We start from the raw sequence: 16,482 nt of genomic DNA, 5'->3' as shown, positions 1-16,482 counted from the left end.
TCATAAAATAACCTTTTTGCTGGATCAAGTTTATTTAACTTGTATTGAATAATACAATACAGTCGGCTGATCTGAAAAGACATTTCAATATGGTTCCCCATTTTTTGCAGTGGAGCTTTATTAATAAAATGTCATCACCATCAATCCGTCTGCAGTCACTACACACTGGCAGCCATTGTGTGTTCAACATGATGTCATGAAGTCATGAACAGGACAAAGACTCACACCCCTGTCTGACACAGATTTGTGTAGAGAACACAAAGCATGGTTTGGTTTTGGTAGTTTTGATTTTTAAGTATTCATGCTTATTTCTTTTCTAATGGTTTTCACTGAAGTTACACTGTGGTTGTCTTTTTAAAAAAAGTTTTAAATGCAAATCATTCATACAATGCCATGAATGACCAATGGTCATACAAAATATCCGGAAGGACACTTTGGTCATTCACCTCTCCGCGGAATTAAGAGATAGAGCAACATCTTTGCCATATTTGGTCCGTCTCTCCGGCGGTACAGTCGAGCTGGACAGAGGGATCTGTTTTTGTTGTGGTTGAGGAGCAAAATGGGACCAAGCCCCGCTGACTCATCATCCACCAATCACATTAGCCATGCAAATGCCGCCAACAAGAAGAAACAGGAAGTTGTGATGATGTCACTCTTTGCTTGGAACCCCCCCCCCCCCCCCCCCCATGTGTGGATGTGAATCACCGAGCGTGCTCGTCGGTTAAGATATGGGATGTCCGTCCCCTTTAGGAGTGCACAGTCACACTGAAAAGTGTGTGACGGCAGCCAGGAAGTCTCCAGCTGGTGCGTCGGAGCGGAGAACGCCGCCGGAGGTTGCGAGTATACCTCCGTAACTCAGTGGTTAAACCAGCCATTATTAGTGTTGGAGAGGTGCCTGCTCTGAGCCTCGTGCCCGCCTGTAAGAATATAGCCCTTCGGGTCAAAGGTCAAACAAACTTGCTGACCTCAAACCCCCATGTAGCAGTACCCTCAATGGATCACACATCTGCCATTCAGCTGTCAAGCTGTTTTGATTTCATACATGACGGTTTCTGAATATTTCTAGAAGTGAAGCGCAGGGTAATGTGGAAACAGATACATCCAAGTATACAAGTTACAGTCATCTGATGTCGGAATGCCAATTGGCTGGAGTTAAATTAACAGCTCTGCCTTCAAAGGCAGATCAACCCAAGGGCAGACTACTTGTGTACGTGTGTGTTGTTTTATTTAAGTCCGGCCCGCACCGCACAACACGTGTTCACTGGTCGGACGGTTTGCATTCGGAGAAAAAAAGAAGCCGATGCACATAAATTACTCGTTAGTTTGTTTGAAATCCATCCCGAGCTGCCGCATCGTGCGCCGCCCGCAGGCCTCAGATTGGATGACGTCATGCACCTCAAACCGGCCGAGTCTCTCCCTGTTGCGTTTCACAACACATGCTACCACTTCTCATTTACGCAACGGAGCTGGGAACTGCGTCACTGTCACAGCTCTGATACACCGCGTGTGTGTGTGTGTGTGTGTGTGTGCGTAATCAGCGTGTTTTTGTTGACTGTGTGTCTACGTGCGTCTGAGAGAACATCTGTGTTAGGCTGATGAAGTCACTGGATTTCTATACCGCACATCTGAGGACGCCAGGTGATGTTTTATTGTTTAAGTGTCAATGTATGCGTTTGGGACGGTTAGGGTCGCTCCTTTGCAGCTGTGAGTTTATTTCATGTTTTTAGTGCGGCAGCGCATGTGTTTCCAAAGATTGGGTATAGAGGGCAGTCAGAAAACAGGCGATGTGTTCCGGGGTCTTTAGGTTGTTTGCAGAAGTCCCTGGCCGGTGGTTTATGACAGGCCATGTTAACGCTCGATTAACAGGTCCAACACGGGCCAGCCGGCACTGGTTGGCCGACTCCTGTGATTCAAGGACATTCTCCTCTCTCTGGGAGCCACACACACACACATTACACACACATTGTCTCCTCACCACCGAGCCCTCACAGGGCAACATTAACCCTTCAACTTTGGGGATGGGATAGACGCTGTTGTCAATGGGTTGTGCATCTTATGTATTGACGCACACCAACGTGTGCAGTTATACTTTAAAGCAGAGAATCATACCCGGATGACTTTGCAACAGTAATTGTAGTGGCCATTTGTCCTGCAAATCCTTAAATCAAAGGCCACTGGCTGCACCTACTGTTTGTTTTTGTCACGCAGCAAGAGAGTGCGTATTGTCCAGGCAATCGGTTCCTTTTGTTCAGATTTTATTTCCAAAGAAGGCAACAAACACATACAATTGGCTTGGCTACCTTCCTATGCAGTGCTCTGGCTTGCTGGTAAAAACTGATGTCACCCAGGTGCATGCTGGTCCTACACCTGGCTATGCCCTTAAATAACCCCCAGGTGCCCACAGTATTTAGCAATTAATTAGTGGTCCGATTACCCAAACAATGAACCAAAACTACACATACTTAGTGACAAAATGATTAAACCAAATACAAAAGGCTATCTTAATACTATATCAACAAACAATACTATTTAAGAATAAATAACTAAATAATAGCTCATACAGTGATGAACAGATCATGATCATTTTCAAAGATACCGACAATTCAAATTATTTTTTATTATTCAAATTTTTTTCCGTTTTGAAGCAGTTTGAAGTCAAAGCGGATGTTTTATAAACATCTCAAATACTTACACGGTAACTATTCAAACTATAATTACACATTTCATCTACTTAAACAATTAGAAGTGATTACCTGAAGCATGACATACATTGACATGGAATTTGAGCAGAAGAGCTTTTCCCATAACAGATTACTCGAGTGAATGTTTGAGGGAAAAAATGGCTAACTATTCACCCTGATGAGTATAAAGACAAGAATTTTGAATGTCAGCACATGTCCAGATCACAAGATGTTATTTTGGGATTGTGACGTTGCCACTAAGGGACTCTGGGACGGCAGTTTGGTTCCTCCCCCCGACCATATCCACGCGGTATTTATGTGACCGCTCAGGCCAAGCTGTAAGATCCGTGGGATTTTTCTTGTAATGTTTTATTACAGCGCGGTGCCAAAATGAAGCAGCCTGGGGACAAATGTACAGTAACTCACCTGTTACAGGTTGTTTACAGGATGAACATTTGTGCTAATTCCTGGTACTCGTAACAGTCATTTGGCCATCTACAATAACTATAATAGATCAAATGAATTGTCTGAATTACGTTTTTTGGGCAGACTTTTATTTATTCCATTATTATTTGTTCCACCAGTAACTCAAATGCTTGGAGTCCAATTTGATGATGTTTTTAAAGTTTGTAACACTGTGAAAGTTAATATGTCAATCTGTCACACACACACACACACACACACACACACACACACACACACACACACACACACACACACACACATATATATAATAATAATAATATTATATATATATATATATATATAATGTGTGTGTGTGACAGATTGGCCGTATATATATTATATATATAAATCATATTATTGTATTGTATTTGGTGTCTTTATAACAGAAATATTCCATATTATTTCAGTGTGTCTGATGTGATCCATATCCCCAATAATAACGGGACAGAGGGTCGGGGGGCACACATCCCAACAGGTAGGCAGGTCGTGACGTAGGCCAGCCCCCCTTCTCCCGCCGCAACCCCACCCCCACCGTCCCGAGCTGCCTCCCAGTTACGTTCGCCGCTGTCCTGTCTGGCCGACCGGTGTCTGCTCCGCGCTGCGCGGCGCTCCCACCCCGAACCCCCCAAAAAACCTCAACGTCCTTCGCACACCTCCCCCCCGCCCCCCCACCCCCGGCTACCGGTCGACCTCCTTCCCCACTCACAGCCCCTGCTCTCCCTCCCTCCCCACCGCCGCCACCACCTTCCACCCGGTGAATGCACCAGCGGCCGAAGACATGACGGGCATCGCCGCTGCTTCTTTCTTCTCCAATTCCTGCAGGTTCGGGGGCTGCGGTCTCCAGTTCGAGACTCTCGCCGAGCTCATCGTCCACATCGAGGACAATCACATCGGTGAGTCAGGACAGGGGGGGGGAAGAGGGGAGGAGGGGGGGTGTGTGGCGGAGGGGGGGGGGAGAGAGAGACGGCGCTAGGATGCTAGCTGGCGTTAGCTAGCATCCTAGCTAGTTAGCCGACTGCAAATAGGCACGCGCATTCCGCTATTCCTGCGGCTCGCGCTCTCTCGCTCTCTCTCTCTCTCTCGGCCGAGGGTCCGTCGGGGAGAGCGAGTTATGCGCCAACACGAGACCTTCTCATTCCTACGAGCAAACACGGCGTCTCTGCGAAACGAGTGACCGGCTCGATTTTTTTTTTTTTTTGGCCATTTCGCCGTGACAGTCCAGCTCCCGCAGCGGCGAGGGCCGCGCGGGGTCTCGTAGGTGCGACTAGCATTCCGAGCAGGCAGCGGTTCCGCAGCTAACCGCTTCCCGAGCGCTCGCGGTGTTTTGCGTCCTCGGAGGCCCGACGCGGCGCCGCTCGCGTATTCGGCTTTTTTCTGTCGCCTCGGGTGTCACTAAGCGTCGGGGCGAATCTGTCCGGATTGTGTTTGCGTCGCTCAATTACCGCCGACACCTCATTGCGGCAGATGTGCAACCCGATTGCACAGGTTTAACTGCACGAGCGTCTACTTGTTGCACTGCATATTTGCATTTCAATGTTATGCCTTTGATAACTGTCCCCTTGCATTCATGCACTAGCAGTCATACTTACACATAATCAGTTTGAAATAGTTAAATGATGTCTAGGTAATACAGATGCCGGTAGGGCTTCATATGTTAAAATAATTTCTGTGCTGGTCGTACATTCATTATTTTACTCATTTTTAAAGTATTCACGTGACAATGTGGTCTTCAAGGAAACAAAATATATTTGAAATTAACTATTAATTAATTAATTACTGCAAGTGCAGTAAAACAATATTAAAATACACCTATTCGTACCATGCAGTGTAATTATTGAAAATGTCACTATTTACTGCAAAGTTTGAATGCTTGCTTCTGTTTTAACACATAACCTATAATCCATGATAGCAAATTAAAATGTGAAACAAATTAGTAGAGTTTTGAATCCCCCCAAAAACACACACACACACACTAATCTCTAGCAAAGATGATGTGCGCTGATCATTATTTGTCTGATGTATCCATCCTCTGGAGGCTTTTTACAGCGGGTGAGGTGGTGTGGTGAGGGTTTAGAATGGATGCTTCATTGAGCCGGTCTCCATGGCAACTGGCCGTCTCCAAAGGGGTTGGGGGCAGTATATTGGCTGAGTGATTGCACACCTGCTGTCTCACCAACAAAGAGCGCTACCGAGCAGCTAGCTGTGGCGGGGACGCCCGACATGTGACCTTGTCACCTCACAGGCGTGGCAGCACTGATGTGTTGATGTTTTTAAAAGGGGGGGGGGGTCAAGTTATGCATTACAGTGCTTGGAGTGAGGAGAGAAGGTGATTGCTGTTTTGGTCTCCTCTTCAACCCACCATATGCTCCGGAGGTGACTTGCAAATCAATCCAATGGGGGAGGGGGGTAAACCAACGCTATGATCTTATTTTTTTAAAACCATCTATCTTCTTGCAAATACAGCAAACCAATCAGGAAGCAAATTAAAGGTTAATTGACAGAAAGGCAAGGTCAGTTATCATCCTTTCAGTCACACAGACATGCCCCATGCTGACATGTGGCCCATCTGGCTCTCGGCTTGACCTTTGAACCCAACCGTCGACTGAGCACAATGGCAGTTTACCAGTTGGAGAGCTTGGATTAATGAGTCCCCCCCTCTGCCAATTTGTACCGCGGCTGCGTCATCAGTGGCATCCACATCACGCGCAATCAATTCTGCTCACAGATCAGTTACCGCGGTGTTAAGTGTGACGGATGGAGGGCGTCCAGGTGAGGGTGTCAAAGAGAAACGGGGGGTTATAGACCTTTTAGCTCTGACTTCCTGTTGGGCTTTAGGAATGGTGCGATAGTGTGTTTGTTTGTTTGTGTGTGTGTGTGTGTGTGTGATGGACAATCAATCAAACAATAAGCTAATTGGATCCTCCTGGCCTCTTCACGTGAGACTTCAGATGAGCCTCTCGAAGCTTTGCAGATAGCAGATGGTCTCGATTGTGGTCGATCCCGCTGTGTGCAAGCAGATTACGACAAGTCAGGCGCTAACAATCAACCAGATAACACAGAGGTGACACCGGCCCAGTGCTATTGGACACAAACAGCTGTAGAGGTGAGTCAGTGTAGGCTTTGCTAGAAGCACTTTACTATTATCGTAGACTATGCTGCCCTCTAGTGGCTGAACATCCTGTGTGCGGCAAAAATATTTGCCTGTATATCACTGATCTCAACTTGTATCTTATTTGGACTCATGCCTCTTATGACACATACACACACGCACAAAAGCTGGCAGCCAGCAAACCAGATAAGCCCGTTGGGATCTTTTCTGTGAGAAAACGTGGCATTGTATGGGTCTTCTGCGCTGACCTCACCTCAGAAGAAAGGATAGCGGCCTTCCAACACCGGCACTGTTTAGATTACAGCTGAGTGCACGAGGAAATGGGTTAGGTGAACGGTGCTTTGTGTGGTGCCGGCGTGTTGTCTTTGTGGCTAAGGTCGGAGGAATGCGATGATGTCAGGCTCATCTGCCTGCGTTGTGCTGTGTTCCCACCTGCACAGGCACATACCTGCCTCTTAGCTCAACAAATAGGGACTGAGCTGCAGGGGGGGAGGGGGGAGCGCACGGGGTGGTTTACAAAGAGATTAACATCGGCGGGAAAAGACAGTTTTTAAGGGTGGAAAAATAAGGGGGTCGAGCGAGGGGGATTTGCCAAAGATCTCAGCTTTGTTTAGACAGAATTAGATGGGATTTTTGTTCATTTGGATTTGGTCTTATAGCTGGAATGTGGACTCATGAGTGACGTGACAAGGAGAGTCACGTCAGCATGGTGTTGAGTTCTCCCTGGCAAAGCGTGCAGATGAGTGACCTGCAGTAACTTTTAAATACGTAATCCCTCAGCCCCCCACCCGGCCGTGTTTGGCTGATTTACTCGGCTCATAGAAAAGGCCGAATGAACACAACATGGGTGAAGCAACTTAAACTTGATTGGCATGAGGTAGAAAAACCCCTTGCCTGCTGTTGCTGATTTCTTTGAATAATGACATCATTGCATAGCAGAGAATGACTAGTTGGTTAATAAACAAGCTGATCAACAAAAACATTGATCTATAACAGATTTGATCAAATTGTTTCCAGATTCTGCAGAGGGGAGGATTCTCCGTTTTTTTCTAGTCTCACGTGATTCTTTATACTTACTTCATCATCTGATATATAAAAATACAACTTTTTATTTGATCATCTATTGTACGATATATGACCATGACAATAAGGAGTTGTCCTCTGCAGTCTATTAGAAAGAATGCTTAGAAACTTTAAGGCACCTCGGCTACTAATTCTAATCCTTGGTCAGTGATTGGTGATGATTGATGAATCAATGATTTTTATCTTTTATAGAAAGTAAAACAAAAACAAATGATCAGTTAACAACGATTCGGAAAACGCTACAAATCATCACAAGTGAGAAGCTGAAACTATGAGCTCCTTCACTTGTAAAAAGTAATGAATAATCAAAATATTTGCTGATATGCAGAAAGCCCCCTCCTTGAGGGGAGGAGCCTCCCCTCCGCGATGATGAAAACCATACAGGCCAGTCGCTGCCGCCACACTGCTTCCCCTCCCACTTTGAGAGGTGTGAGACGTTTCAATGCACTTCCCCAACGACCTGTCGGGGTGGACCGGAGCAATTAGTGGATCGGCGCCCCCCCCCCCCCCAAAACAGGGACCTGCAGGCCCTCTCTTTTTTCATGCTACACATACATCCGCATACACACAGTTACACACATTGCCTTTCGGAAGTCGCAGGGCCCGAGCGTCCTGCCAAGCACTGGGAAGTGTAATTACAGAGAAGTTTGCCATTTCCCCCACCCATACACCCCCCCCACCCCCCTCCGCTCCTCCGCCCCATCTCCTCCTCTCCTCTCCTTCCATCCGGTTGCCTGCTGCTTTAGAAACACGTTAAAATGCTCTCTGCGGCTTAATTAGCAGCCTGCAAAACAAGCCGTGCATTCTTGGCCTGGTTTCAACACATACACCACCGGTAGAGACACACACGGGCAGCCATGTGCACACGGCTGTAGATGCACGCACACACTGTGTGTGCGTGTGTGTGTGTGTGTGTGTGTGTCCGTCCAGCAGGGGGCAGCAGCGTACTGCCGCTGAGACATGGACGTCTGCGTTGAAATGAGTGTAGTTGATTGGTTGCCGCTCTTTAGTGACAGGAATGCTAATTAGGGAGATATTTATAGACCCTGGCGACTCTGACAGTGTCCCAGACATGCAGCACACATGCACTGAAACATACACACACACACAGATGGGAAACACTAAGAGGCAACGTACCGGATAGAATCATCAAAGTCGTGTATTTCTTTAGTTTGTGTGTTGGGTTTGTGTGCTTGTGCCCCCCCCCCCCTCTCCCCCTCTCCCTTTCCCGCTGCAGCGTGCGGGATCGGCAGTGTGTTAGCTTCCTGTCCTGCTAGGTGAGCGGAAGTCATAAAGCCGGTGGAACATTTACTGCAGCTCTCTCTTTTCGGCACCTGGCTCTGTCCCTCTCTAACGACACCCCCGCCCTCCTCCCCCACTCATCTGCACACACATGCACACACTTACCTCACCTTGGAGCTGAGAGCCGAGCTCCTCTTGCACATCCCGAGTTATTAACTGTGGCATTCATTCTTTCTCCTTCTTGTCCTTTGATAACCGGCACAAGCATTTGCCTGGGCGGCGCTGAGCGGCCCGCTGCTGTTAAAGGCTTCATGGTCATTCTGAATACATCCGTCCATATCGAAGTTTGACTTCTGGTCAGCTGACGTAACTTTATGTAACGTTAAATGTAGTTGAAGTTAAAGTTTAACAGAAATGCGGCCCAAATAAATATTCAAACATAGTAGTTTTGAAGAGGTCGGACTCTATTAAGATGCTACTACTTCCTGCTGTCGTGTTTCCTGACTCATTGTTGAGTTCTGGTCTCCACATCTGAGCAGCAGGTAGGATTATTAAGGCCCAGCTATAAAAGACTGGAAGACCACCTCTGTGGACCACCTCAGGTGTGTGCGTGTGGGGGGGGGGGTTTAAATGCAGCCTCTGCTATCTTTTCTCCTCACCCTCTTGAGTGTTTTTACATAAAGTCAAATGTAAACGACTGCTCTACACTGCAGCTGTGGCAGTGTTCTTCTTTTTTTTTTTTGGAGGTTGTTTTCGTGTTTGCTGGTCTCCTTGGTTTTTTTTCTTCTTTTTTGCACTGTGGGAAGTCTGCATTCTTTTTTAATTATGAGGTGTGAAAGCCTGAAACTAAAGGGCTAAGAAGAGACACACACACACACACACACACATGCTCATGGGAGCGTTAGTTGGAAGGCGCGTTCGGGAGTGTGTTGTTAATTGTTGCACAGTGATGATCCAGTTCTTGGATCTGAATTGCAATACATCTGCTAGCCATTATATGTATAAAGCTGCAATTATGCCCGGACGCACACTCACACGCACACTCACACAGGCGTAGCCATGCATACCGTAGCTGTTTTTGTGTGTGTGTGTGTGTGTGTGTGTGTGTGTGTGTGTGTGTGTGTGTGTGAGAGTGGATCCCTTCCGAATGTTCCGATGTTGAACACTTGATGGCACTGGTACTTCACAGATGCACCCACCCGCCGGGTTTTCATGCTCCTGTTTTCCAGGGGGTGGGAGGTGGGGCTTTGAAGTTGGGGCTGCTCCCCTCGGGCAGTGGAAGTTGCCTACTGTAGTGTTACTGACATAGCAAGTCAACTGGAAAAAGCATGTATGCGTAAGTGTGTGTGTTTGGAGTAATACACTGTGTACATTCATCACGGCCTGCGAGTCGCTTTTTTCACCCTCGGACAAATTTGTCCGTTGCCACTTAGACTCCGGCAACAATGAATCAGCTTTCGGTCAAGTTGGGAAAGGCCGTGGTAGTAAATTACAGACCGCTCGGCGCGATAATGTGCTACAAGTATCTGAAACGTATCTGCGGGCACATATTATGGACTAATACAGAGAACGCAGTGTGAGAAACATCCTGTAATCTGTCAGCCAGTTTGGCAGGAAGAATGGATGCATGACTCAGCTACATACTAAGAGCATTCACGCAACATTTTCCCTCCAGAGACAGCGGTGATTAATCTGAATGTCTCCCTCTTTCTCTCCCGCAGACACTGATCCGCGGGTCCTGGAGAAGCAGGAGCAACAGCAGCCCACTTATCTGGCCCTAAGCTACATCAACAGGTACACACACACACACACAGGAGCAAAGGGGTCTTCAGAGGGCAGCATGACGGACCGTGTGTGTGTGTGTGTGTGTGTGAACATGTGAGCTCAAATAAATGATGTCTTCCCAGAGACACAGCAGTGACTCATCCACGGACGAGCACACAAAACAATCACCCATAAATCCCTGTGTGAAGGACACAGCCAAAGGATCGCTGTGTGTGTGTGTGTGTGGTAAACTCTGTCATGTACCCTTAAATCACTCCAGGAGTTGAGGAAGATAGTGGCTTCGCAGAGAGAGTTCGGTTTGTGTTCTGTGGTAATCGTTCGAGGGCCGAGGTTGTAAATGTCACGGCGCATTTGCTGTACGACGTTGTGACGACTGTATGTTTGACTGTCTGCTCACCCGGCAGCTCGAGTGCGTCTGGTCAACCGATGGCCCCCCCGTCACGCCACAAGGGCACAGACTGGCCATAATTACATGAAATCCCTCTAAAATAGCCAGAAATAACACTGTAGCATAGTATATGTTAGAGCGTAGGGTTCATTCCATATAAAAATATCACTCTGCTCACGACAGGGTGTTTACACCCGAAATGCTGCGTACACTCACCTTTTTTTTTCGTTTTACCATTTTTAAGTAATGTGGCTTCCCTGGCGTGTTTTTGCATCCTGCCTGCTGGTGTCACGCCGTACGATTTTTATCACAACGTCTCGCTTTGATCAGCACAGAGACAACAGCAAACTCGATTAAAACCCAAGTTTATTTGCAAATATATACATTTAGAGATGATATAAAAATAAAAACTTCTGGATGGACTTAAATTATTCTACTTTCTTTGAATTACGTTTGTGCATTTCGCACGCACGGCCTCCATCAGCAGGTCATCCGGTTGACCTGGCGTTCGGCCACATGGGATTTACTGATGACACCCGCCGCTCTTCCCCAACCCCTCAGGTTCATGACAGAGGCAGCCCGCCGGGAGCAGGAGACCATGAAGAAGAAGGCCACGCCCAAACTGTCCCTGTCCCTCACCGGCGGAGTGTCCAGGAATAGCACGGCCACGCCTCCTCGACACACCAGCGGTAACCTGACGCCTCCCGTCACCCCCCCCATCACTCCCTCCTCCTCCTTCCGCAGCAGCACACCTACAGGTACGACAGGTGTGTTTGTCAAAATGTCTGCGTGAGACACAGAAAGACGGGATCGTTTGCACTTGCGTGGTGACTGGAGCCGCTGAAACTGATTCGGGTCGATTTACCCCGGCTGGCGGTTGGCCGTTCTGATGAGACCCCGAAGACACGTGAATCGAACGCAGCTTATTTCATGGTTAGTGTAGGAAAATAAACGACACTTTTAATACATTACATTACACATAGCTGACGCTTTTATCCAAAGTGACTTACATTGCATTTTTAACCCATGGTTTTTTGCCCTGGGAGCGATTAGGGGTTACGTGTCTTGCTCAGGGACACTTCGACATGGGACCCTCTCTATTCAGTAACGTAAGCGGTCAAACGTTTAATCTTTGAACCGAGAAGGAAATGGAAACTACAAGAGGCTGAAAGCTCAACCACTGTCTTCTGCTGTGTGTGTGTGTGTGTGTGTGTGTTGAGTTTGTGGGCTCCTGCAGTGAGCAGACCAGTCAACACTCTGCTAATTACATAGCAGCTGTCACGCTGTGTGTTCGCATGGGGCCGTGTGTTGCACAGCCCAGAAGCAGATGTCCAATTCCAGCCCAAATGGTTCCAAACGTAGTGTTAGGTCTGGGCTTATACGCCAGCGCAGCTACACACACACACACACACACACACACACACTCACGTCCTCTCTTCGACATGTGCCAGGGTGCCATCCATTTCCTCATGCTGAGGTGCAGCATTTCCTGTGAGATGGTGGGGGGTCAGTGGGCCTTTATGTGTGTGTGTGTTTGTGTGCGCGTGTGTTTGTGTGTGCGTGCCTGAGCATTTGAGTAATGTGGCATGTAGATGTGTGTGTGCGTGTGCGTGTGCGCATGCATTAGAGTGGAAAATGCACATTTTCCAGGCTGAGCAATGGGGATCACTCCCACTTAATGATCTCTTTAACAGTGCCAACCCCTGCGTTTTGACTCACAAGACTACACGGAGGCACACAACACACACACACACACACACACACACACCACGGCTGTTTTGTCCTAACAGCGCTTTCATCGGCTGCGTGCGGCTAATGCATAAAAAAAGCAGCATGTTATAGAGAGAAGTATTAATAACAAGCCACAAATCATTTCTGTTTTGTTGAATTCCCAAGACATGATGTATCTCGGGGGCAAACACCCCCCCATCCTGATCGATTACGTCTGGGATGCCAAGCTTTTTCTTTTCTTTTTTTCCCCCTTCTTTGCGGCGTGTCTCCATGGTGCCTTCAGGCAGTGAGTATGACGAGGAGGAGGTAGACTACGAGGAGTCGGACAGCGACGAGTCGTGGACCACAGAGAGCGCCATCAGCAGCGAGTCCATCCTCAGCTCCATGTGCATGAATGGGGGGGAGGAGAAGCCGTTCGCCTGTCCCGTCCCCGGCTGCAAGAAGAGATACAAGGTAAGGCCCCCGCGCCGCCATGGGACACGAGGTTCAGGCGCTCGCACGCCGCCCACACTGGGCCTTTTGTGTGAGTATCACATGTGTGGAGTTTCTTTTTCGAAGAAGCACATCATGAATCAAAAAAATGCCCGATTGGAGGCAGTGATAAATGCTTCACGGTATATTTGCTTTGGTTGAATGTTATTGCGGCTGTTAACAAAAAGCTCATTCAGCTTGTACCTTTTCAGGCCAAAACAGTGACGTGGGATGAAGTTGGTGCAGGGTCTGACATCTGACATGTAGCACAGCAATGAGTGGTCATTAAGAAGCTACGGCTGTCAATAGATTATACAATGTGATGATATTAAATGGTGTCCTACTGTTGTGTTTTCTAGCTTTGAATTGATTTAGCGTTATGTGTTAAGTGTTAAGACATGAAAAGGTCAAAAGCCCCGAGCGAGAGCTCAGGGCTCTGAGGCCGGTTTGACATCATAACGAAGCCGAGGAATTTAAACTTCCGGGTTTGTCTCGTGATGCCACTGGGCCCAAGAATATCCCCCCCCCCCCCCCCCCCCCCCCCCCCCCCCCCCCCGAAGGCTTTTCCCAATGTCAGTCCGTGGGAAAAAAAAAAGCTGTCTGTAACTCGGCGGATAATTTCCTGGGATAAATCAGCTTCCCAGTGTGAGCGCTCAAACGCCCCTTATTCAGATCAATGCATCTCCTCTTCCCCGTCTCCTCAGAATGTGAACGGCATCAAGTATCACGCCAAGAACGGCCACCGCACGCAGATCCGCGTGAGGAAACCCTTCAAGTGTCGCTGCGGCAAGAGCTACAAGACCTCGCAGGGCCTGAGGCACCACACCATCAACTTCCACCCGCCCGTCTCCACCGAGATCCTGCGCAAGATCCAAGGCTAGAGGCCGCCGCTCGCACAACTGGTCCGGACTTTCCTCACCCGACCCTTTTACCCCCCCCCCCCCTCCCCCCCTAAAGGATCAAGTGCGTGCTTTAACTTTTTTTTTTTTGTAACTTTTTTTCACCTTTTTTTCTTTTAAGTGCTACGTTATTGTTTTCTACCCATTGTATATCAATTGTATTTTTGAAGAAAACATATGTATCTTTTTTTATTTTTTTTTATTCTTGTATATTTGCACATTCGTATATATATGCTATCACATTGTTTTGTTCTCTATTGTTTGACTTGCATACGGTGCTAAATGTAAACAACAGAAAGAAAAGACACAAAAACAAAAGTTATGAAAGAATTTGGGAAACGTAAAAGACGAGTGCAACCAAGCCCCGCCCCCCTGCCCACTCGCCTGTGAGTGGAGTGAAGTTGACGTTGGAGCTGATCTGAGTTCAGCGGTCGTCTCACCGCCTTCACCGCAGAGATTTCACTGAGCTCAGATTTGTGCCTTTGCAGTAACTTCTGAGGGTTTCAGTGCGAAAGTTAAGTTATACTTTAAATAGATGTATTCATATATTAACAATAGAAAGATACGTATGTGTACATAAAAATATATAAAAGTATTCATGAGCATAGACATATAGTTACACTTTATTTTCAAGCTTTATTTTATATATATTCAATTTTCTTTTGTCTGTTCTTGCATCAGAAAGTGTTTTTTTATTCCTTATTTGGTCAACGGTCAAATAGCCAAACCTTCTCCCGCAACGCCCGAGAGGCAGAGAGCCACTCTTGGGTTGTGTGCGATCGAGAAGGACCTCTCAGAACGCGGCGCAGGCCGACAATCCATATGTTGAACACTTCCCCCCCGCCGGGGGCCATCCGTGTGTCATCCGTGTGTTTCATATGTCCACGGTTTCCTCACTCAGAGTGCCAGAGCTGTGTTCAAAAGACTTAGCCGCAAAAGTCGGTTAAGCATCATGTTCTATTCCAGTTGCCAAGATCTGTGTTGTTGATCAGTTTTTTTTTTTTTTTTTTTACATGTTGCCAACAGCTCTCCACTGCCAAACACTGACCATACCATGTGCCTGATGGGGGGAGGGAGGGAGGGAGGGAGGTGTGCGGGAGTTAAAATGGTTTTGCCAAACGACTTCCCGTCTCCAGATGCGCATGATTGGATGTTCATCGACGGAATGTTTTCATGCATGCTTTCTGTGTCGTGAGAAGAGGAATAGCGCGTGAAAGGAGATTTGTATTTGAAAGAGATTATCACCTGTGTGTGTGTGCGTGCGTGTGTGCGCCATGCACGTGTTTCTTAAGCAGCATCCAAGTCATCAGCCTGTAGTGTTACTGTGTTGTGTGTGTGTGTGTGTGTATGTGTGTGTGTCAGTGGTTAGATCTGTTGTGTGTGTGCGCGTCATGCTGCTGGTTCGACTCCTGTGGCGCAGGATGATGGCCGGCAGTGTTGCGTAATGTTGTGTAGCGGTAGTCAACCTGTTGCCCCTGACTAGAAATCCTTCATTGGCTCTATGAGAAACAAGAGCGAACGCACAACGTTCCAACACACATTCCACACGATCGTGCTCGCAAGTTTGAAACCTGCAGGATGTTTTTTTGTTTTCTCCCCACCCTTTGAGTGAAGGGTACGGTGACCTCTGACCTGCACACACCCTCCTGTCCTCCAGGCTGCTGTTGCCATGGGAACCACTGGGTTAGCATGGCTGGGAGACTTATTTTAATAGACCTTTTGATACTTCATTTTTAAGTCTTTACAGGAGGGACAGCAGAATTGTTTCTGGTATTTGTTTATTTAAATTATTTCTGGGGGTTGAATAAACAAATTATTTAACTCTTAATTCCTATTCAATATACTATTATGGTTATTGCAATTACTTAAAACGCCTTCAACTTGTGTGCTACCTAACAATAAGCAGAAGTGTGTGTGTGTGTCCCTGAAAGACATCCGTATCCATTCCAACGCCCCGATAAGTGAACCAGCATCTCCCAAGCGTAGGTAACCCTCTCAACGTGCGTCCATGGTCTTTCTACCCCGACAGGAACCCTGAGATAATGGTTCGCGTGCGATAGAAGAGGCTTCATTCCTGCCTGTTTTCTTTTTTTTTTTTTTTTCCCGGGGGGGGCGGAGGAGGAGGAAGAGTTTCCGCGGCAGAGGCGGGTTGAGATGGACGGCGACTGAGAGTCTGCTGTCGGGAGCTCTGTCAAACACTCGTAAAAACCATCCCCGCTTCATGGACACCCCCGTCACCATGGCAGTAGTTTCAGCTCGACACAGGGTCCAATTGCAGTATTACACATGTGGGAGAGGAGGAGGGGGGGCTGTGTGCAGAAGGAGGAGGGATTTCAATATACTGTGTACAGTGAATGTATTGTAACGTGTCTGTCAAGTGCTTTTAAATTATATTTTCGTATGTAACGTGGAGACCAATGTTTCCTTTTTGTACGGGGGGCGCGCAACTGGTTCTGAGCAGAGTGACTTGTAAACGATGTCAAACTGTCTTTCTATATATAAAAAAAAAAAAAAAACTGAAGCTGCTTAAATGTAAACAGGAAAAGACTGAAAAAAATTAATAAAAATGACAAATAAAAGCTCTGTAGCTTGGACGGCTGGTCGCGTCTTTTCTTCCCTTTGCAGCAC

General features: G+C 47.3%; 1 protein-coding gene across 3 annotated transcripts; it reads left to right on the top strand.

The window, feature by feature from the left end:
- Positions 1 to 3,695: 3,695 nt before the first annotated feature.
- On the top strand, positions 3,696 to 16,448 carry jazf1a (JAZF zinc finger 1a). Of its 3 annotated transcripts, none has more exons than XM_078081835.1 (5): positions 3,696 to 4,039; positions 10,302 to 10,374; positions 11,315 to 11,442; positions 12,768 to 12,937; positions 13,660 to 16,448. In XM_078081835.1, the coding sequence occupies exons 1-5, from the start codon at positions 3,925 to 3,927 to the stop codon at positions 13,834 to 13,836; spliced, it is 663 nt and encodes a 220-aa protein (XP_077937961.1). In that variant the 5' UTR covers positions 3,696 to 3,924; the 3' UTR covers positions 13,837 to 16,448. The 3 variants fall into 3 exon arrangements, with proteins under 3 accessions (XP_077937961.1, XP_077937960.1, XP_077937959.1); XM_078081834.1 differs by having other exon boundaries at positions 11,315 to 11,511; XM_078081833.1 differs by having other exon boundaries at positions 11,315 to 11,520.
- The last annotated feature ends 34 nt before the right edge of the window (positions 16,449 to 16,482 follow it).

This window comes from Gasterosteus aculeatus, chromosome 10, assembly GCF_964276395.1.
Source record: "Gasterosteus aculeatus chromosome 10, fGasAcu3.hap1.1, whole genome shotgun sequence".
Lineage (NCBI taxonomy): Eukaryota > Metazoa > Chordata > Actinopteri > Perciformes > Gasterosteidae > Gasterosteus > Gasterosteus aculeatus.
Note: the sequence above shows the minus strand (reverse complement) of the source record. Positions and strands in the feature narration are given on the sequence as shown.